Below are 23,068 nucleotides of genomic sequence, written 5' to 3' on the forward strand. Positions count from 1 at the left end.
TGTGCATAGAAAATAATTTCATACAATTGCCTTGTTTTAGTGTGTTTACTTCTAAATGTCCCTCTTAGCAACTATTATTCAACTTTGAAATGACTGAAGATCACTATTCTTGGTTTGAGAATAATTACTGTTAAAGAGTGTTGTTCTTGTATATGATACCAACACTATACTGTGTCTACATCCAAGGCACTTGCTCCTTTTACCTTGCTGTATGGAGGGTCATATATATATATATATATATATATATATACACACAAAAATATGAGAGAGAATCCACTATGTGGACGCTCTTACGCTAGATATAGATCCGCAAAGGGACTCAACCACTAAGAATTGTTCTCAAGAAATAATTTAGCACACTAAGAACGTAAGCGAGCAGGACAAATGAAAAATAACGAAAATATAGATTAACCCCATACAATTGTTTCACTGTTAATAAATTATGTAATTTTACTTACATAAATATCCTCAGATCATCGGTGGAGTACGTCATAAGATATAATTTGTCGAACTGCACACTATATATTAACACGAGGTCAGAGACATGAACAGTTCGGCTGATTATATTCACAGTTACATTCAAGTGCCTTCGTTGTAGTGTGCCAAAAATTCCCGGAAATAAATACTGCATAAGTAATTCACTGCAGTAGTTTACGCCGGTTTGAGAACATATTAAATTATAATTAAAGTCAAAATGAGGGTGAACAAATTTTTTTCACCCTCATTTTGACTTTTATATATATATATATATATATATATCTTTTAAGTTTATGTGAAATGTCTTTATCCTATGCTATTTATGTACACACACACACACACACACACACACACATATTACATGGGAAAATGCGAGCAAGAGAAATAAGATTATAAACCTGGAAAAGTACAGGACAAGTTATTACACTTTGCAAAGTTCAGGACAAGTTATTATATCTGGTAAAGTACAGAACATACTTCCTTCTCATCCAATTGCTTTCTTTCTATTTCCCTCTGAAAATATTTATGAAATTCCTTACCATCTCTCCAACTTTGGACGTAGTTATCTCTAACCTCATGCAATAAAGTGTTCTCTGAAGATCCGTTTCTAGTTAAGCATCCAAATGCACTTGGAACACCTATTTCAGGACTCCAAACAACAATAATAGTGAAACAGGTGTAAGAACTGTAATATAAACTTGTGTTTATCCTTATTTCTTGTATATACATATATATGTATGGTCTTGCATGTTATGAGGCAATTGTTATTAGTGCTGGTATCATGAGAAAGGTACTTAGTAGTTGGTGTCGGGGGTGGGGGCATTCAGCCATAGAAAATATACCAAAGTAGACATTTGTGTATGACACAGTCTTCTGACTCATCAGACACTATCAAACTGTCCAGTCCATGCCAGCTGTTAAACAACGACGACGACAACTATTATTATTATTATTATTATTATTATTATTATTATTATTATTATTTAGTAGTTTTATTCTTATAACGTGCTTTCACTTCACTACCGAGCGCACCTCTGTGTGCCTTGGGTATGTGCTGTGGTTTGTTGTGATACTCTTATGGTTACTTTATTGAAAGTGTTTTGTGTAGGATGTGTACAGTGCCCAGTAGTGCAATTTTCTGTATGTTATATATATTTGTACGTCCTGGTGTTTTTGTTATGTATTTGTCTGAATATTAATGTGCCTACTATGATAGGAATTGTTTCTGTTTTTAGATTTCACATTTGAGTTACCTCTATTTCCAGGTCTTTATTATTGTTATTATTATTATTATTATTATTATTATTATTATTATTATTATTACTATTATTATTATTATTATTCATGAATCATGAATCTTGCTTCAGAAAATGACAATACATCGACTTTATAAAATTCTGCTCTAGTTGTTAAGTAACACAATTTTAGTGAATGTTCATATATTTCAGATGGAAAAAATTCTTTCAGAGAGATATCCGCGTTTCATTTCATAGTTCAACTAAACCTGAGGATCTGCAAGATACTTTACCCTCAGTTTATAAATTCCGAGAGGTAAATTTACACCCTTTCTTTTGTGAAAATTTAACTACTGACATTGAATGAGAAATATTAAATGCATTGTTGAGAGGTGGGATAAATGTTTGAAGGTTAACCTATTGCTAATTTGGACTAAATTAACAGAGATTTTTTTTTGTAGAATTTTAGAGTATACTAGCAGTATCGCCCGGCGTTGCTTGGGTTTGTAAGGGAAATAACTATAAAGCATTTTTAGAGAGTTATAGCCAAAAAATAGCAAAAAAATGCATTAAAAATGGAAAAAATATGATGGTAGATTTTTTTTTAAATCGTTGACTCATCGTAGACATTTTTAGAGAGTTACTTCCCTTATATAATATCGAAAAAATGCATTAAAATGGGGAAAAAATGATGGTAAATTATTTTTAAAATCGTAGACTCATCATAGACGCGCATTAATACTCAGAAGGGCTCGATATGAATCACGACTATAAGATACCCGGTTTTGGTTAAACTGCACTGCAAAATGTGGGAGTAGTTAGGAATCTAAATCGGAGTAGACAGACACACAACCTTACTTTTATATATAAAGATATTAGAAACTTAATGTATGATTGTGATGAATCCAATTAAATTAAATTGAATTAATTCATTAATGAGAATTGATGCAAATTTTCTAGCCTGTTACTGAAAGTTAAACAATATAATTGGGACCTTTAAATTAATCTTCTTATTACATCTGTTTTTCTATCTGCCAATATACATCACCTCTATTCTGTTTTGACTCTGCTTAATAATCTACAAATCTTGACTTGCCTTGCTCTTTGATTCACAAATATTATCCTTTACTAACAACCTATCTCTAGTACTTAGTATAACATATCTATTCCACTTTCTCCCAGTAATGTAATATATCTCCTCTTTTATAATAATGAATAAAATGAATTACAATTTAAGAATTTATTTTATGGTTCACTCTGCTTTTGGATGAAAGTTGAAGAAAATCGTTTTATTCTTCTATTTGTTTCAGTCATTGTGCTACTCACATGCTGGGGCACCAAGTGTTTTAGTTAATTTATTGATTGCAGTATTTAGTGTGATATCCATTTTATCATATGTTTCTGTTTATTTACTGAGTTATGTCTTCTTGGGTACTTAAAGCCACAAAATAGGACACATTTGAGAGTTGATGTATAATTTTTTAAAATTCTTTGGAGCTGAAATAAATTATTAGGGATTAACATATTACCTGATGTGTAGAATATATATAATAAATCATTATTTGTATGGTAAAAACTAAGATTCTGCAGGAAAGTATTAAAAATAGATAAAGTTATCTATTTTTAATACTTTCCTGCAGATTCAAAGGCAAATATACTTATTACTTTTGTGCTTGTCACAAGAGAACAGCTTCTCTTTTATGACATGCTCATAATACATTCATGTTCATTAATGCAAGGGATTCTGTGACAAAAGTATTTTGACATGTTGCATCTCATCAACCAGAAATGAGTCTGACAAAAGTTGATGACCTTGTTTATAATTTCAGCAAACAGTTTGTTTGCTGATTTGTATTATCATTAGACAGAAGCTGTTCTCTTGTGATGAGCACATCAGTGATTAGCACATTTGGGTTGAAATCTACCAGAACATATTAGAATAAGTAAACAAATCATCATTTAGAGTCTCATTGTTCAGTGTACAAGTAGCAATTTATTATTGGTTGTCAGGACCACATTTTTGCTGTGATGGAGAGGTCTTCTTGAGCACAGCTAATCATCAATCATCCTGGTTCTTTGTCAACTCCATAAGACTCTGCAGCTTGAAATCAGTCTTCACTATTTTGTTCCATGTCTTCCTGGGTCTCCCTCTTCCACAAGTTCATCCACTATAAATGACCAGCACTTCTTTATGTTGCTGCCCTCATCCATATGCTTCACATGACCAAACCATCATTGTCTTTTCTCTTCCACACAACATAATTTTTCCTCTTATGCCTAATTTTTCTCTCAATAACTTAGCATTTTTTCATCCTTGCACATTGACACAGAACTTTCAATGGAATATACAAGCTTTATTTCTCTCTAGTCTTCACATGTCCTTTGTATTCAAGCTCAAATGTCTCATTACCTCTCAGAGGGAAACCTTTTGTTGCCAACAAAAGTAAAAGCCCTCTGAACTTTCTCCATTTTATTCTTATTCTAGTAGCTATACTTTCAGAACGTCCTCCTTTGCTGCTGGTTTCGTCACTTAGCTAATAGAAACTATTTACTATTTCTAGGGAGTCTTCAAAATATTTGAGAAAATCTATTTCCCGTGTTTCCTTAGTGTTTATTGCTCCTGTACATCTTCCACATGGAAACGTTACCTTCTTCATTAATCTTCTTGTAATTCCACTGCACCTCTCCATTTCTGCTACATATTCTGCTATAAGAGTGAGGTCATCAGCATATAGTAGTTCCCACAGGCAACCAATTTTAAATTCCTCTGTTATGGCCTGGATGACAATGATGAATAAAGGGGACTGAAAACTGAGTCACAGTGAATCTTACTTGTGCACTAAATTCACCACTGTACTCATAGCTGACCCTTATCCCATTGACAGCTTTGCTCTATACGGCTTGTATGGCTCTGACAAGCCATTTGTCTACTTTTACTTTCCTTAGAGACCACCGGATGACAGAGTGAGGGGTTCTGTCAAAAGCTTTCTCCAGGTTGATGAAAGTCAAGTACAGTGGTTTACTTTTGGCTAGATGCTTCTCCTGCAGTTGTCTTACTAGAAAGATGGAATCTGTAGTGCTCTTCCCTGGTACAAAACCAAATTGCATCTCATCTAGTTTAATTCTATTCTATTTGATTGAGTTATAACTCTTTCTGTTACTTTCATGACCTGGCCCAGCAGTTTGATACCTATGTAGTTGTTTCTATCTGAGTCTCCACCTTTACCCTTGTAGCAACTGATTACAATACCACTACAACATACATACATACATACCTACATACATATCTATGTATGGAGAAGGCTGATTTGAAGATGACAGGTCCAAGTCATCACTGGAACTGTAAAAATCTGTAAAACTTTCCAGAAGTTTATCATTTAAGTATATATGAGCATGTCTAGACATGCAAGTATATGCTTGAGAAAACACATAAAACAAAACAGAAATATGCACTCACATGCATGCATGCACACATGCTTGCACATGAGAGAGATTGTGTATTGAGAGTTAAAGTAAATTGCCACTAGTATCTGAAATGTCCATTGCTTGAATAGTTACCTGGGAACTGAGCTAAATAAAAGACATTACAAATATAATCTATCTACTTTTATTAAAGCTGTCTTTTGCAGATTATCCAACTAACCTTTTGTTTAGAAAATTTCTACATTCAATGCTATGTTCTATTTTTTTATCCAGACAACTTTAAATAATGTTTATTTCTAAAATAACAATCTGATTAAAATTGATTGACAATTGTTTTGAAAGTAAAATCTGAAGCACTATTTACTTCACTTTTATGTTTTCATACACTTCATATTAGTTATTTCATATATTTAAGCCACCATTACTTTGGCCATGCTGGAGCTCTCAGCCTAATTGTATTGTCCTTTATCATTGAAGTTGTAAACTTAAGAAACACTTTAGTTATGACTTATAAAGAATTGCTTTCTATGGTTATCTACATTATAAAGTAGTGTTAAGCCGTCCATGAACCATTCCTTGGCACATTTTATTCTTTATTGTAGCTGTTTGCTTGACTTACATTACTGATGCCTTTCAAAAGTGCATGAACACAAATTCACATTCCTCTTTCCTATGTGCCTCTATGTCCAATGCAGGAAATCAATAATTACTCACATTTGTCTTCTTAAATATAAACTCCTTCAACACCAAGTATGACCTGGTAGCATGTACCATGCTTTTGCTAATTGTTTTAGGTGCCTATGTAGTTGCACATAGACACAAACACAGCTACATCCAAGTCACTCCCACCCTCCCTTTTACAATGTGAGTAGCCTTGTAGCTCCTCTACAACAAGAAACCTGTTCAGTTCTAGTCCCTTCTCTCACACTTTAACCCCTCATCATCTTGGTTAAAGCTGTCTACCTCTCTACTGTAGTCTTACTCAATGAATGTCACTAATACTGATGCCTTAAAAATCCCCACCCAGTACACATGGTAAAATGGCTAGATTCTAGGAAGGGCATCCAGACACAGAAACTAGTGTCAAGGCAGTCATTAGAGCACAATGCAGTCTTTGGACCTGCCAGATCCCATTAACCCATCCAACCTATGCCAGCATGGACTATGGATTTTAAATGATAATGATGACCAGTCTTCTTTCAGTTTCTCTCCACCAAACTTTGGTCATTGATTTGGTAATTAATGGACATAGGCACAAACTATTTTCTTGTATTCTTGCAATTCTTCAATGGAAATGAATGATTCCTGTAAATACATAGCAGCACATTTCAGCAGCATACAGCATATACAATACTTAATTGTTATTATTCAAATTTTTCTTTTTGATATAACTTGTAATTGTATTAATATTGATACTCTCCTAGGAGATAATTTTACCAATGCAAGAAATTGTTGTTTTTCCTCTGGTATATTTTGTAATTTTATGAATATCATAAAACACTGTACTTTAACAAAAATGAAGTAAAACTAATGATTCACAAAAATTAAGTTTAATAATGCTGTGCTGTATCTACCACAAACGAGAGATTAGTTATATTGAATTTTTTAGTAGATTCAAAGTCCTTTCTTTTTACTTAAAAGAAGAAATAAGAAGCTGGAACATGTTTTTCCAAGGTCAATAGTATTTTAAGTGAACTGTAACACCAGGTCATCCCATTAGTAATGCCCAAATTTTGGGTAAGGAAAAAAGTGACCTAATTTTACATTTGATTAAAATTTAATCCTGTATATAATTCCTATCATTTTTGATGACTTCTTTGCATCAATTCATCGGTTTTTAAATTCTGTTGGTGAAAAATTCTTTCAATTTTGATGTAAAGAAGGAAGAGATGTCAGGTTTGACCTCTTTTGGGCTTTTGAACAATCCATCTAAATGATTCTGTAAGCTTTGAATCAAATGGTAATCAGAAAGAGCGAGGTCTGGGGAATAAGGTGGGTGAGGGATTTTTTCCCGGCCAAGTTCTTTGATTTTTTTTTCTGATGTATTCTATGCAGTGTGGGGCCTTGCATTATCATGATGAAACACCTCTCTCTTACAATTCACTAAAGCAGGTCTTTTCTTCAACGCAGCACCCAAATGCTCTAATTGTTGGTAATAGGTGTGACAGCTATTGTTGCATTAGCTGGCAGCAGCTCAAAGTGGGTGACTTCAATGCAATCTCACCAAACAGAAAAACACTTTTTGCATGGTGGTCCTTTTTGGATTGGGATTTAGCCTGTTCTCCACAACTCAGCCATTGCCTGCATCACTTAAAAGTTTCATAAAAAATCCATTTTTCATCAGCAGTCACTAATCTGTCCATAAATGGTGAGATATGTTCACCAAAGTAAAAAAGTGAGCAAATGACAACTTGTGATTTTTGGTTGGCTACTGTCAAATCATAGAAGACCCATTTTCTGAGTTTAGGTACCTTTCTAAGCTGTTGAAGATGGCAGTGAACAGTTGAATGGCTTGAATTGAGCTTGCTTGCCTATTCCTCAACTGACACAACATTATCCTTCTCAAGCTCTGACAAAAGAAGCTCATCATCAAATTCAACAGGATGATGTTTTTTGGTTTTGATGAAAAAAAGGAAGAGATGTCAGTTTTGACTTCTTTGGGGCTTTTGAGTAACTAATCCATCTAAATGATTCTGTATGCTTTGAAACAAATAGTAATCAGAAGGAGCAAGGTCCAGGGAATAAGGTGAGTGAGAGATTTTTTCCCAGCCAAGTTCTTTACTTTTTGCCGAAGTAATCTTTGTAGTGTGGGGTCTTGCTTTATCATGAAGAAACACCACTCCCTTACGATTTGCCAAAGTAGTCCTTTTTTTCTTCAAATCAGCATCCAAACACTAATTATTGGCAATGAGTGTGAGCTGTAATTATCGCATTAGATAGTAGCAACTCAAAGTGGATGACTCCAATGCAATCCCACCAAACAGAAAGAAGAATCTTTTTTGCATGGAGGTTCTTTTGGAAGTTGTGGTTTAGTCTGTTCTCCACAACTAAGTCATTGAGTGTAATGCTTAACATTTTCATAAAAATACATTTTTCATCAGCAGTCAGTTATCAGTCCAAAAATGGCAAGTATGTTCTTGAGAGTGAAGAGATGAGCAGATGCTCATTCATGATTTGATTTTCGATTGGCTTCTAGCAAATCATGGGGAACCCATTTCCCGAGTTTTGGCACCTTTCCAAGCTATTGAAAATTGTGGTGAATAAATGAATGGCTTGAATTGAGCTTGCTTGCCAATTCTTCAACTGACACAGTATTATCCTTCACAAGCTCTGACAAAAGTAGATCATCATCAAATTCAAGAGGGCATCCTATTTGTGGCCTCTCTCAGACTGAAATCACCATTTTTGAACTTTGCAAACGATATTCTGCAACTTCTTTCATTCAACCACACCTCTCCATAAAGAGAGTGGATATTTTGGGTTGCTTCTGCTGCACTGTTTCCCTTTTTGAACTCATAAAGCATTATGCGCCTTAAATGCTCCTTTGATACATCCATCATTGAGAGGTTAATATTAGTACTTCAGTCAGATTATTTTGTAAAAAGAAATATAGTTACAGGTTTCCTAATTCATATGAGTATCAATCAATATGTTTTGACACTTGAGAATATTGTAAAATTTGATAGAATTAACATATATGATATTTCAGACAATTTCTATAAGATGACTTGATAGTTTCATTTGGGATATAAAACCAGATCACAAACTTGACTTCATGGGAGCAGGAGCTTACCTATGCTCGAAAAAGCTGGTCAGAATCTGAGAGAGATATATTGCTATTCGGTTTAAAAAGCAATTTTATTTATAATCATTCAAGACTGATTTTGACCCATGTGTAGTTCAAAATTAGTGTTTACTGTGTTCATCCTCTAAACAAGGCAAAAAGTTCTGCTTGCTTTAGTTTGCCTGTCTGACAACAGAAATTCCTTTTTATTCTACAGTGTATTAGTTTATGGTAGGCTGGGTATAAAACCGTAAAATCAATTACTCTAGCAATTTATAAATATCTAAAGTTGCAAAACTATCTGCTTATTACAAGTGTGGAGAAATGGATGTAAAACAGTAAAAAATACAATAAATAATTATCTTAAAAGTTATGTGCATTAAGTTTGTGCTTATAGTAACAAATAATGTCATAGTTTATAGCAATGCATAGACTGTTTTTGAAAAGGGTTGCACAAGATATAGATCATTATCAGGTGATTATCAGCCTTATTAAAAGAAAAAAAAATTCAAGGCAATTTTTTTCTTTAGACATGCCATTCAGAAGATCTTACAGGCAGTAGTTTGCCCACGATTTGTTTATAAGCATTGTATGTATTATGATCATTTGTGGCTCTCCTACTAGAGATATTTATTTTACATATGCTGACCAAATCTTTCAGTATCCATATTAAAGGCATAATATTCCTTTAATGACTTATGCAGATCAGTTATTTAATTTATGAATGAACTGAATGTTATACTGAACATTAATATATATGCTAATATTTATACAACATGTTTATCATGATCAATTAACATGGAGGAATAAAAATATCACAGTTAAAAATAACAGAAAAATAGATTAAGTATGTAATTTGAGAGAAAGAGGTAATGGCAAGTTTTTTGTTGTGTGATCAGTAATGTAGGTAACCATGATAAATATTTGGCTTGAGTTCCATCTGTAGACCTGTTTTATTTTTCTGTCTTATAATATCTAATAAGGTTTTATGAACATAAAACTTTAATTTTAATGATATTGTTCTGAAGCAGTTCTGAAATAGCTTCTCTTCAAAAGCATTTAACAATTATTTTGATATGATTTGTCAATAACTTTAACCCTTTATCTTTTAAACCAGCCATATCCAGCACAAATATTCTGCCCATTTCGTGTTCAAACTAGCCTCTCACACCTATCTTATAATGTCATTCTAAAAATAAAAAAGCACATTATCAAAATTTTGAAGCCGTGAAATAATGCATAATTAATTGAAAACAATGTGAACAAATGAGCATTACATTTGACTGAGTAATTTGAATGCTAAAGTGTTAAATATTGAATTCAATATTTAATTTATGTAAATATGTAACTTTTTTTTTTTCTAACAGAGATGTGCACAATCAGAATTATGTAAGTATTCTGATTTTTTTGAAAGTTTCTTACAATTCAAGGTATAATTAATCAAATAAAAGAAAACCTTTATAGAAATAAAGTCCTCTTAGCTGAAGCACTAAATGTCAGCATCTTTAAATTATTATAGCTATGCTCATCTTGACTGAGCAGACCTATGATGAAAAATGCTTGTGAGGCATTTTTCCCTTTACGGAAAAAGAAAAGCATCAAGTGCCGAAAATGAACTTTCTTATCTTCCATTTTAAAGGGCTACAGAATTAACACAGATTATAGGAACATAAACCTTCTCCCACGAAAAGTTAGCTAAAACTGTGCTCTAAATGGAGGTGTAGTCAAATCCTATTTTATGGACTCAACCATGTTCTAAAATAAGTCAAAAGGTAAGCTACTATAAATCAGCACAAACTTTCTGGACAACCCAATATTTAGTAGCAATTTGTCTGTGTTTTATGTTCTGAGTTCAAATTCCACCATGTTTGTCTTTAGCTTTCATCCTTTAGGTGTTGATAAATTAAATACCATTTGAACACTGGGTCAATGTAATCAACTTATCCCTCCCCTGAAGTTGTTGGCCTTGTGCCAAAATTTGAAATCATTATTATTATTAGTATATTTATTATTAAGACTGGAAGCTGACAGAATCGTTAGCCTGCCAAACAAAATGCTTGGCAGCATTTCATCTGTCTTTACATTCTTCATTTAAATTCCACCAAGATTGACTTTGTCTTTCATCTTTTCAGGATCAATAAAATAAGTACCAATCAAGCACTGAGATCAATAAAATCAACTAGCTTCTTCATCAAAATTTCAGGCTTTGTGCTTATAGTAGAAAAGATTATTATTATTACTAGCAGTATCGCCCGGCGTTGCTCCGGTTTGTTTCGACCCTTTAGAATTGGAATTTTTGAAAAGTAAAAATTTTGCATTATGTAGCTTGTTATTCTCTTTAAGTGAACATTTTTCTAGTTGAAATACACAGATAAATGGTGACACAGCAGTCAAAAAATCATAAAAAAATAGGGATTTTCATAGAAAAAAAACTCCTTTTTGATGTAAATAATTTTTGGTGTTAACATAGTCTGATTTAAATTTTTTCTTCTACGGAAGGAAGAGCAAGCCTTCTTCTATCATACTCTCAATTTTGGTCAACTTGCACCGCAGGGTCTTGGAGGAGATAGTGTTGGTTGAAGGCTACCAAACCTGCCATACACAGACAACTTCAGCTTTATATATATAGAGATTATTCAGTAAGGTGGCGAGCTAGCAGAATCATTAGCATGCTGGATGAAGTGCTTAGTGGTATTTTGCTTGTCACTACATTCTGAGTTCAAATTCCGCCGAGGTCGACTTTGCCTTTCATTCTTTCATAGTCAGTAAATTAAATGCCAGTGAAGCACTAGGATTGATGCAATCGACTAGTCCTCTCCCTGAAAATTTCAGATCTTGTGCCTTTAGTAGTAAGGATTATTATCATTATTCAGTAGTCTTATTTTTATCACATGCTATCACTGCACTACTAAGTGCAGCTCTTAGATATGTGCTGTGGTTTGTTGTAGTACTTTAGTTTCAAGTGTTTTACATATGATGTATGCAGTACCTAGTAGTGCTATTTTCTGTATGTTATATATACTTGTAAGTCCTGGTGTATTTGTTATGCATTTGTCTGAATGCTTTATTATCATACCTAATATGCCTACTATGATAGGAATTGTTTCTGTTTTTAGGCTCCACATTCGAGTTACCTTTATTTCCAGATCTTTGTATTTTAAAAGTTCTCATTTTCTGTGACCTTTTTTTGTGTTTGTTGTTATTCCAAAGTGTTGTCATAGCTTCCCATGTATATAGGCCCCAACTCTGTTGTGTTTGTGAATATATTCCTTCTTAGCCAGGACTAGGCAGCCAGATTTATTGTTTTCTCTCCACCACCATATATTTTACAATTACTTGTATTTCTTTTCATTATGTGTTTTTGGTGATTTCTGGTGGGAAGGCTTTGATCTTGTGCTGCAATTAAAAATCCTTGAGTCTCTGCTTTGAGTCCTGAGCTTCTCAGCCATTGTTGGGATTTTGCTTTGTCTAATTCTTTTCTATTTAGCTTAGCCCAATTTGCCATGTAGGGGCTTTTCTTGCCATCATTTCATCATGATACATTACTGTTTTAGTTTTTGTTTGGATTTTAGTTGTTTTACAGCTTTTGTTGTTTCTTCTTTTTCTTCATAGTTGTTAGGTACTACGACTTCTTTTTTGTATTTGTCAGCTTCTTTCAAGACTGAAAACAGATTTTTTTTTTGTTTTGTTCGTGCTTTGTGGCTATTTGTATCAGTTTTCCTTGCTTTTGAAGTAGGTATTTCTGTAATCCTATGATGGTTATTTTGTAATAATTTTCTTGCTGTATAAGGCCACTACCACCTTTGATACATTGTATATATAGCCTTTCTATGTCAGATTTAGGGTGTTGCATCCTAAATCTTGTCATTATTTTCCTTGTTTTCCTGTCTATTTTGATTAGTCCATTTAGAGTCCAGTTAAGAATATTATATCTGTAACTTATAACTGGGACAGCTAGTGTTGATACCTATTATCTTGTTTTTCGCATTGAGCTCTGTTTCCAGTATTTATCAACTAACTCAACTATAGTATTCCTTTCCTATCTTTCATTTGTGTGTGTTGTATCATATCTAGTTCATTGATTCTTAAGCATTTGTATGTCTGGCTTTGGTCTAATTCTCTTATTTCATCTGCTTCATCTAGTGTGCTGTTTCTCTTAACTAGTTTTCCTCTTTTCAAGGTTGCTTTGGCACATTTTTTCAAGTCAAATTTCATGTTTATTTCTTTTGTAAATCCATGTTTTGTCTGTGGTAACGTTTCCAGCTGTTTATCATTTGCAGCATATAGTTTTAAATCATCCATATACAAGAGGTGGTTGATTGTTTTGCCATAACAGGTGTATCCACATCCAGTTCTGTTTAGCATGTGAGATAAAGGTATCAGCACTAAGCAGAAAAGGAGGGGAGAGTGTGTGTCTCCCTGGAATATTCCTCTTCTAATGGGGATGGCTTTGGTTTTTGTGAGTCTCTCTTTTGTCTGGGGCTGTAGCACTGTTTGCCATTTATTCATGGAATGTTTTATATATTTTATGATTATGGGTACTACCTTGTTCATGGCTTGTGTTTCTAGGATCCATATGTGGGAAATACTATCAAAAGCCTTTTGATAATCAATCCAAGCTATACTTAAACCCTTCTTTTTCCTATGGCTATCTTCAGTTATGGCTTTATTGATCAATAGTTGATCTTTACATCCATATGAGCCTTTGCAGCATCCCTTCTGCTCATAGGTTGTTTTCTTCCAGATGTTTTCCCATTTTCTGCAATGTTATTGCAGTAAAGGCTTTGTAAATTGTAGGGAAACAAGTTATTGGTCTGTAATTTTGTGGGTTTGTTGTTTCAGTGGATTTGAGAATTAGGTTAATTTTCCCTTCCATAAGCCATTCAGGCAATGTCCCTGGCTCTGCTAGTATTTCATTAAATTTCTCAGTTTCTTTCTGGATTTTATTTATCGACTAGGTTTGTTTTAGTGGTGAGACCCCTGTTTGGATGGATTTGAGGGTTAGGGTATCCAGCTTCTTTTGTGGCCATATATGCATTCCTACAGTTTGGGTTTGTTGTCTTTTGTTGCTTACTTCATTTTTGTTGGACATGTTACGTCTGTCTTCATATTTTACAGTCTCAGTGTTTATGATATTATTTGGCATTACTGTGTGGTCACTATCTTTGTTTTCCTGATGTATTTTTCTTTTTAAGTGTTCTATTTCTATCTCTTTTTGTTTTTGTTTTGAGAACATATCTCCATATGTTAGCTACTTTATTAGGGTTCATTGCTTTATCCAAATCTTTATCTAGGTTATTTTTCTTCCAGATTTTATATGTATACGTTGTGTTTTCATTCTGTGGATAGAGCACTGCTGTAAAATAAGTGTGTAGGATTGAAATATATGCCTCACGTGTCCATTTATGCTTTTTTCATTTTATTTGTGGGATGGGAGGAATAATGACTGGCCCTTTATTTTGATAGTCGTCATTTTCTTAGGGTATTATTCCATTCATTTCTGGTGTTAAATGGTTTTTCATGTGTAGTTTTTTGTACTTTTTGTGTAATAAGTTTAAAGTATGTACTTCTTGTTTGTTATCCTTGGGTTGAATAATGTGGGTATTATCTAATTTATTTTTCATTTTTTTTTTGTGTATGGGGGTTGGGGATCGAGACGATGTGATGTTGATTGAACCATAATGTGGTGAGCATATTCACACATAATGTGTGAGTGATGGAGATGATACACAGTTAAAATACATCAGTTCATTTGGAAAATAGAAATAAATTCTAATGAGTATTCCTTACTTGGATATAATCCAACAGTTTGCCAGTTATTTTTGGTTCCATTTGTTGTGTTTATTCCCGATGTTTTTAGATTTTGGAGCTGCGTTTTATTGTTCACTCATTACATCTTTACATTCTGAGTTCAGATTCCGCTGAGGTCGACTTTGCCTTTTGTCTTTTTGGGGTTGATAAATTAAGTACCAGTGAAACTCTGCTCCCCCAAATTTCAAGTCTTGTGCCTATAGTAGAAAGGATTATTATTCTTCTTCTTCTTCTTATTATTATTATTATTATCATTATTATTACTATTGTTATTATTATTATTGTTGAGGCAACGAGCTGGCAGAATTGTTACCATGCTGGACAAAAATGCTTAGTGGCATTTCATCAGTCTTTATGTTCTGAGTTCAAATTTTCCTGGAGTCAACTTTGCCTTTCATCCTTTAGGGGTTGATAAATATGTACCAATTGAGCACTGGGATCAATGTAATCAACCTGCACCCCCCACCGAACTTGCTGGCCTTGTGCCAAAATTTGAAATCATTATATAACTATTTCAATTTCAAAAAAATCTATTTTATCATCCTGTAATCTAGCTGAGGACCAAATGGAACTATCTGATACAGAGATAACCAATGTGGATATATTGAATTATTTTTGTGAAATTCAGAGCTTGAAAGAGATTCCACCAAAGGAAGAGCCACAAAAGGAAAAATCACCAAAGCCTTCAATAATAGAAAACCAGACTCTACCCAAAGAAAAAATTACGTAAATAAACTTAATTGTTAATATTTTCAAAATATAGATAATGATATCGGAATATCTTCCAAGTTTGTCTTCTGCATAAACAAGTATTGCTATGTTAAATAACAAGTTAGTCTTTTTGGTTTACTTTGACTTCTATTGGGTTGTCTAGAAAGTTTGTGCCAATTTTTAAAGGAAAGAAAATGGTCAATAAATACTTGCCATTACATTTTAATCAACCAAATATGAACCATTTTGTTGCACAATGCATCTCCATCTTTCCTTTAACTTGAAAATACCCTCTTCCCAGAATTGAGGTGGTTTCATGGCAAAGAATTCATCAAGGTATCTTTTTATGTCATCCAAGAAATTGAAATTTTTACCATTAAGACTATTCTGCAGAGACCGTAATAAATAGAAATCCAAAGGAGCAATATCTGGTGAATATGGAGGGTGGGGTAACACATCCCAGCTGAGCTGCAGCAATTTTTGTCTGGTTCCCAAACAAATGTGCAGTGTTGCACTATTTCCAGTAGCAATGTAAAATATTTCTAGAGGTAAGATAAGAATTTGTAACTAGATCATCACTGTCCTACCTGGTTGCAGAGTGCAGCCGGAAATGCTTCATCATGAATATGGTTGGAGAATGTGAGAAAAAACCAAACTTGTGAGTGGGAATTTAAAATAATTGGTGGGAGGGAGTTGTTTAACAATATAGTTGCATGGGTGACAGGAGAAAAACAGTATGCTGGGCCAACTAAAACTGGATATTACCTACCAACATCACTGATGCTCAGTACTGTTGGAGTGAATACTGTGTCTATCAAAACTATTGTGATCTCTACTCAACAGCTAATGAGGAAAATGTCCCAGAATACAAGTTGTTTGAAAAATAAAATAGTAAATATTTAATGTATTTTGAGAATGTAGATGGTTGTGTTATAAAACTACTGAAGAAGTCAATATTCTTAATGTTTAAATAACCCAGTTAGGTAATTATAATCAAGTTTCACAGTATTTGAATAGCAGCTGTCGGCAACAACCTTGTAAAATTGTTGATTGCTTCGCTAGCTAAAAGTGTCAAGTTTGATACTTCCTGTGACCAGAAGAATAATTAGATCCCAGAACTCCATAGGGTTAATTAATTGATGGTTATTGATCATTATCAGAAAAAAAAGTTATTAGATCTTCTACAGCAAACAGTTTAACATAGATAAAAGCAAATATAACAGACTTGTTGTTCAGCTGTTGTTTTCTTTTTGTTTAAAAATAAAAGACCCCCCCCCCCACTTTCAGTCATGAATGACCATGGGGTTGCATTTGAGAAGTCCCCTCCTAAGCTTAAGTCTGGGCAAAGCTATTTATGGAAGACCAGCAGTTGCCCATGTACACCAGCCTCCCCTCTCCACACTACTGATGTTATCCAAGGAATAGGCAAAGGCCGATACAGCCTGGTATCAGTGACATCACAACAGTTGAGTGAACTGGAGCAACGTGAAATAAAGTGTTTTGCTCAAGAACACAACACACACCCTGATTTGGGAATTGAACTCACTACTTCATGTTTGTGAGCCTGATGCTCTAACCACTGAGCTATGCACCATCATAGTTAACTAATCCTAAATTACACTCAGTAGTTAGAACTGCATCCAATGTTGACTTTACTTTTCTGTTTCTGGAAATGATCGAATAAGTCAAGTGCTGAGTCTGATTTGTGTGCCCCTCCCAAATTTATATCACCATAGCAAAGTTAAAAATCAATATTTAGAAATATATCAAGGTAGTGAGCTGGCAGAATTGTTAGCATGCCGGGTGAAATGCTTAGCAGTATTTCATCTGTCTTTGACCCGGCAGGACAAGTGAGACCATAACCCGTGCCCTCTACCTGGGATGTAGCCAGTCCACCTATGCCAGTCCACTTGTGCAAACCTTTCCTTCTTGGGACACAAAACTCTACTTGTGAAGACCTATTGAGGCAAGTGAAAATCAAAATCGATCAACATCAATGGAAACTGTAGCTGTGATACTAGTGCCAGTGGCACATAAGAGAACCATCCGAACGTGGCCGTTACCAGTGCCACCCCAACTGGCCTCCGTGCCGGCGGCACGTAAAAAGCACCATCCAATTGTGGCCGTTTGCCAGCCTCTCCTGGCACATGTGTCGGTGGCACATAAAAAGCACCCACTACACTCATGGAGTGGTTGGCGTTAGGTAGGGCATCAAGCCTTAGAAACATTGCCAGATCAGACTGGGTTTGGTGCAGCCTTCTGGCTTCCCAGACCCCAGTTGAACCGTCTAACCCATGCCAGCATGGAAAGCGAACGCTAGACGATGATGATGATGAGTTCAAGTTTCACCAAGGTCAACTTTGCCTTGCCTTTCATCCTTACTTGAGTACTATGGTTGATGTAATCCACTTACCCACTCCCTCAAAATTTCAGGCCTTGTGTCTATAGTAAAAAGGAATATTTAGAAATGTATTCTTCAACCAATACTTGTTCAATGATAAAATAATCACTTATTTGAAAGATCACGAAATGTACTGAATATTTATTTTAAGTGAATAACAAGAAATTTAAGAGAAAGAGAGTGTAAAATTGAGATCAGAGCACCAAATCTGAGTTAAGAATCTTGTTTTAAGAGTGGTAGTGGGGGATGTTCACTAGTGACTGAGGAAGACCATCACTGACCATTGCCTATGCAAAATGTCACCAATGCCCATGCATGGAGCTGTTTTACCAGCAGTTGGTTTCACCCAGGTTCATGTCCACAGCTTCCATGATCTCAAGTACAAGCATAAGATCCCCAAAATGTTCAATGCCATGGGTCTCAGAAATTCTGGATTGTTGTATAGCATGCTGGAAGACTACTGGGAGTGGGGCACCTTTTAGCTTTTGCTAAAGCATGTCTTAGGAGAAGGTCGCTGATATAATATCAGATATGCAGGTAATATGTTTGTGTGTGTGTGTCCTCCTTATAATTAACATAACAGCTTATAGATCTCATTAAACCATTTTATAACCCAATTGTTCTGTAACTACTATGTTGTGTCAGGAGTTTAACTTGTAATTTTCATTCACAGCCATCTTACACGCCTTGGTGAAACATATACCAGTGTCTGTAAGCCAAAAAGGGAAACCCTATTTTATACAAGTAAGTTTAAATCTTAATTTCTTGATGGAAAATGATAATGTAGTCAATCTGCTGGATTCTAGCAATTAACTGGGTGTTTTTACCTCTTGTATTCCATGTTTCATTGACTTCATTTCTGCACTTCCATTTTACAAATCTCTCCCACCTCTACCATGACTACCAACATTGCCATCACTATCACCAACACAAACATCACCACCTACACTATACAGTTTCCCATACCCAGTGCTTTTTATAGCCATTTTGGAGAAGATTCCCCACTTCCAGGCTTTTATTGAACTGGCAGAATCCTTAGCACTGGGCAAAATGCTTATTGGTATTTTGTGTGCCACTATGTTCTAAGTTCAAATTCTGCCAAAGTCAACTTTACCTTTCATCCTTTTGGGGTCGATAAATAAAGTACCAGTTGAGTACTGGGGTCGATGTATTGTTAGCATGCTGGGTGAAATGCTTAGCAGCATTTCATCTGTCTTTATGTTCTGAGTTCAAATTCCACCTCGGTTAACTTCGCTTTTCATCTTTTTGGGGTTGATAAAATAAGTACCAGTTGAGTAATGGGGTCAATGTAATCAACTAGCTTCCTCCCCCAAAATTGCAGGCTTTGTGCATTTAGTAGAAAGGAAAAAAATAACATTTGAGCAAGGAAAAAATATTCAAGCGAGGTCATTGCCATTGCCACTGGACTGGTTCCTGTGCAGGTGGCACGTAAAAAACACCATTTGAGCATGGCCATTGCCAGTACTGCCTGACTGGCCCTCGTGCCGGTGGCACATAAAAACACCCACAACACTCTCGGAGTGGTTGGCGTTAGGAAAGGCATCCAGCTGTAGAAACACTACCAGATCAGATTGGAGCCTGGTGCGGCCATCTGGTTCGCCATTCCTCAGTCAAATCATCCAACCCATGTTAGCATGGAAAGCAGCCGTTAAACAATGATGATGATAATTATTATTATTTTTTTTTTTGCTCTTCACTTGTTTCTCATAATAACTATTGTTAATGATTTTTCTGTAATGATGGATAATAGTCTGGGTTATTAGTTATGATTAATTAAAATTTTTGTTTTAAATTAATTTCATCTGATGCAATTTTTTCCTCAAAAACAATTGTTTTCATGTTCAGTTTTTTTCCTACACATCTTTTTAAACGAATCTTTTCTCTCTCAACCATTACTTACAAATTTCTATTACAGATTATAAAAAGCCTCCAATTACTTACAAGGATTATTTGCCCCACCAACTGAAACATCGTGGCACGAAAAGTGGTTTTTACTTATCACTACCAAAATTGCAATTGAATCCATTTGCAACCGAAGACTCTCCGAAAAAAAAAACTGGAAACGATCTTCCATTCATCTCATTAGAGAAAACGCCAAAGTATTTTGTCCCATCTCTGTCTTTAGCTTCACCATCTAGATGAATATCTCAAAATAAACATTATTTTACATTGATTTGTAGTCTTTTCACAATTATTGAAAATATGGTATATATTTTTTTATCGTATTTTAGAGGGGAACAGTTTGCTGTTAGCTATACGATAGCAAACTGAGTTGTTGGGATGCTTGCCTTAAGGTTGGAAACCATATAATTTGTGCCCTGTTACTAGTGATGTACTGGAGCATTGGTCAGGATCCCAAACTCTCAGTATCTTGATGTTATCATTGAGGAAAGGAGGTACATGTTACTGATGTAGTCAAAAGGAGCACTGCATAATTTACATCTAATTGTGCAGTTTGCAATACTGAAATGGAATTCTCACTTGGAACTTCTGCAATCAGCTGGAGTTTAGTCTAATGACAGAGATGATAGAATTCTTTAACACATTTGTAAAATTAACATAGATTACAGTACATTGTGATGATAATTTAAGAAAAGTAGCTATTATTGACTTACTGTTATCAACATAATGAGAACTACAACTACCATTGTCATTAATAGCAGTATAGCCATGTTACACATTCTCAATATTTCTAATTACCGTAAATCCTCGAGTATAATCTGCATTTTTTTCCCAAAACTTAAAGGTCAAAATCCTTAGTGTGTACTATATACAAGGTTAAAAATGAAAATTATTTTCTAAGCAATGTTCAAGTCTCTATTTGTTGTCCGGCAATGTTTATTCAGACGCATTTTGTGATGTCGGGTGCGAAAATACCTTAAGCTAAGCCTGAAAGCAATGAAGTCATAAAAGAATCATCCATAACTTGCAGTAAGCAACATCTATTAAACGTTATTACTGTTATTTCTTTATTTTCTGCAAACAAAATGCACAAAAAGGCTACACATTTGCATTATGTTATATGTACTATAATAATAAAGGACATTACCGTATACAGTTTTACAAACCAAGGACGTTATATAGACCTCCTTGACTCAAGTTAGAGAAGGGGTGTGTATTATACACAAGGTTTAGGTTTTTCAGAGGTACAGCCCCCTAAAAATCCCCTGCGTATTATACTCAAGAGCGAACTATACTAGAGGATTTACGGTATTACCAAATAATTATTTTATTTTAGAACATGGTAACACAAACATTTTTTATTTGATAACTTGATCTTCAAAGATGAGACCCACTTGGTTGATTGATGTTATGCTTGATCAAGTTCAAGTTGACAGTTGCAGGAAAAAACATAAACAAGTAGAAAATTCCATGTACTCAGACACAGACTGTGGGAGGGTGGGTTATGGACTGTTCTTGATTTTCTCCTTGCTTCTTTGGTTTTAATGACTAGGCACTTGCTTCCATCTGCCCTGTCCCAGAAAATGGAGAACACATCCAGTGACACATCAGTCAGGGCTTCCACCAGTAACAGCTTCCTCACAAGCCCATTTCTAGGTAAGACTGGCTACCCTCATTACTTTGTTGCAGTTCTTATCCATCTGGAGGTCGGGACCAACAACAATGACGCTGTCTGATGGCATTGATCTCCCTCCCCAGGTGCCCAGCTACAAGCACACTGACTTGGCATTAATTTTGGTCCCTGCAGCTGACTTATATTCCTTTAGAATGGGTCTGACCATCTCCACTTAGGAGGCATCCGACACCATGATGGTGACATTCTCTGCTTATGTTGACACCACCCTCTAATATCTAATCATGAGCAGAAGTAGTGGGGGAGCATTATGGTCATGTGTTAAGAGGAATTCTTTGGGGTTTGAATAATTCACCCCTGGAAACATGGGTATTTCGTTCAGCATTCTTAAACAATCCTTATTCAGGGACCTTTTGAGCGGGATGGGCTACTCGACCTGAAGAAAATTCTGACTGAGCCCCATCTGCGAGGTCATACACTGTTTATCTGGATATGAGATCAGCATGTTAAGCACATATGGTTGTAATGCATGTGTCTAGTGTGCCCATATGAGAGACGGGTAGTCATGATAGCTATACTGAGCTTAGTATATTTTACTCCAGTGTCGCTTTGATGGTATGTGCTACTCTCTTATTCAATAATAAGATTTCTTTTATTAGCTATTAAGGAATAAACGAGGGGTCATCACAAGGACAATTTCCAATACTTGTAACGGAAGTTACTCAAAAGACAAGGTGAAAGAAATGGGGGAAAATGGTGAAATGAGATAAAAGTATACATAGTATATAAAGTATGTGATAACATGAATGATGCATTCTCATGATACTCTAATTAGGGTCAATCATGGGACTTCACAGATCCAGAATATCCCTGACCACCAAAGTTGTTCATAAAAAGTGAGGCAAGCTGGACAGCCTTGTCCAGTCTATGCGGATTTTTGCAAATGATATCAAGATGGAGTCTGGACTCTCAAAATGTGCTACAATGAAAGCTTGTCAGGACAGAAGGCATATGTATGTCAAGTGGTGAACAGATGAGGGCTATTGAACCTGAATCCGATTATAAATACATAGGAATACTCGAGGCAAATGGAATTAAACACCACTATATAAAAGAAAAGACAAAGAAAGAATCACTGAAGTGAGTGAGAAAAATATAGGCCTTAATGCTGAACGCTAGGAACCTAATTTCGGCTATAAACTCGCGCGCAGTTGTTCGGTATGGCGCTAGAATCCTGAAGTTGACAAGAGGAATTAAAGGAGTTGGACAGGAAGGCAAGAAAGCTCTTAATGATGCATGATGCCCATCAACCACGTGCAGACACTGTTCACCCATACATGAAGAGAGCAAATGGAGGAAGGGGATAGATAAGTGTGGAAGACTGCGTGCGCATCGAACTCAGGAGCTGAATGAGATAGCTATCTCAAAGTAAAGAGACCTTGCTAGTTAAGAATGAGGGAACATTGAAAGCAAAGTAAAGGGGGAAAACAATAGAAAAGTACAAAAAGGACATGGAGAAGCATTACGCCACAAGGGATTACACAATTAGTTCCATGTAGCCACAACTGAGGTTGCTGGAAAACATAGGTGGGATTGGCTGAAGAAAGGAACACTGAAAAAAGAGAGGAGCACTATTTTGGCAGCGCAAGGCCAAGCTTTGGTTACGAAAG

The 23,068-nt window shown here is 35.1% G+C and overlaps 1 protein-coding gene across 1 annotated transcript in view; it reads left to right on the forward strand.

Annotated features, from left to right (window-relative positions):
• LOC118762501 overlaps window positions 1-20,036 on the forward strand; it is a 114,718-nt gene extending 94,682 nt beyond the window's left edge. Inside the window, exons 25-29 of the mRNA XM_036501124.1 lie at window positions 1,926-2,028; window positions 10,287-10,308; window positions 15,285-15,456; window positions 18,516-18,586; window positions 19,779-20,036. Coding sequence (XP_036357017.1) covers window positions 1,926-2,028; window positions 10,287-10,308; window positions 15,285-15,456; window positions 18,516-18,586; window positions 19,779-20,005 — 595 coding nt within the window. The 3' untranslated portion in view covers window positions 20,006-20,036. The remainder of the gene's footprint in view (window positions 1-1,925; window positions 2,029-10,286; window positions 10,309-15,284; window positions 15,457-18,515; window positions 18,587-19,778) is intronic.
• The last annotated feature ends 3,032 nt before the right edge of the window (window positions 20,037-23,068 follow it).

The sequence above is a fragment of the Octopus sinensis genome, linkage group LG3 (assembly GCF_006345805.1).
Source record: "Octopus sinensis linkage group LG3, ASM634580v1, whole genome shotgun sequence".
NCBI lineage: Eukaryota > Metazoa > Mollusca > Cephalopoda > Octopoda > Octopodidae > Octopus > Octopus sinensis.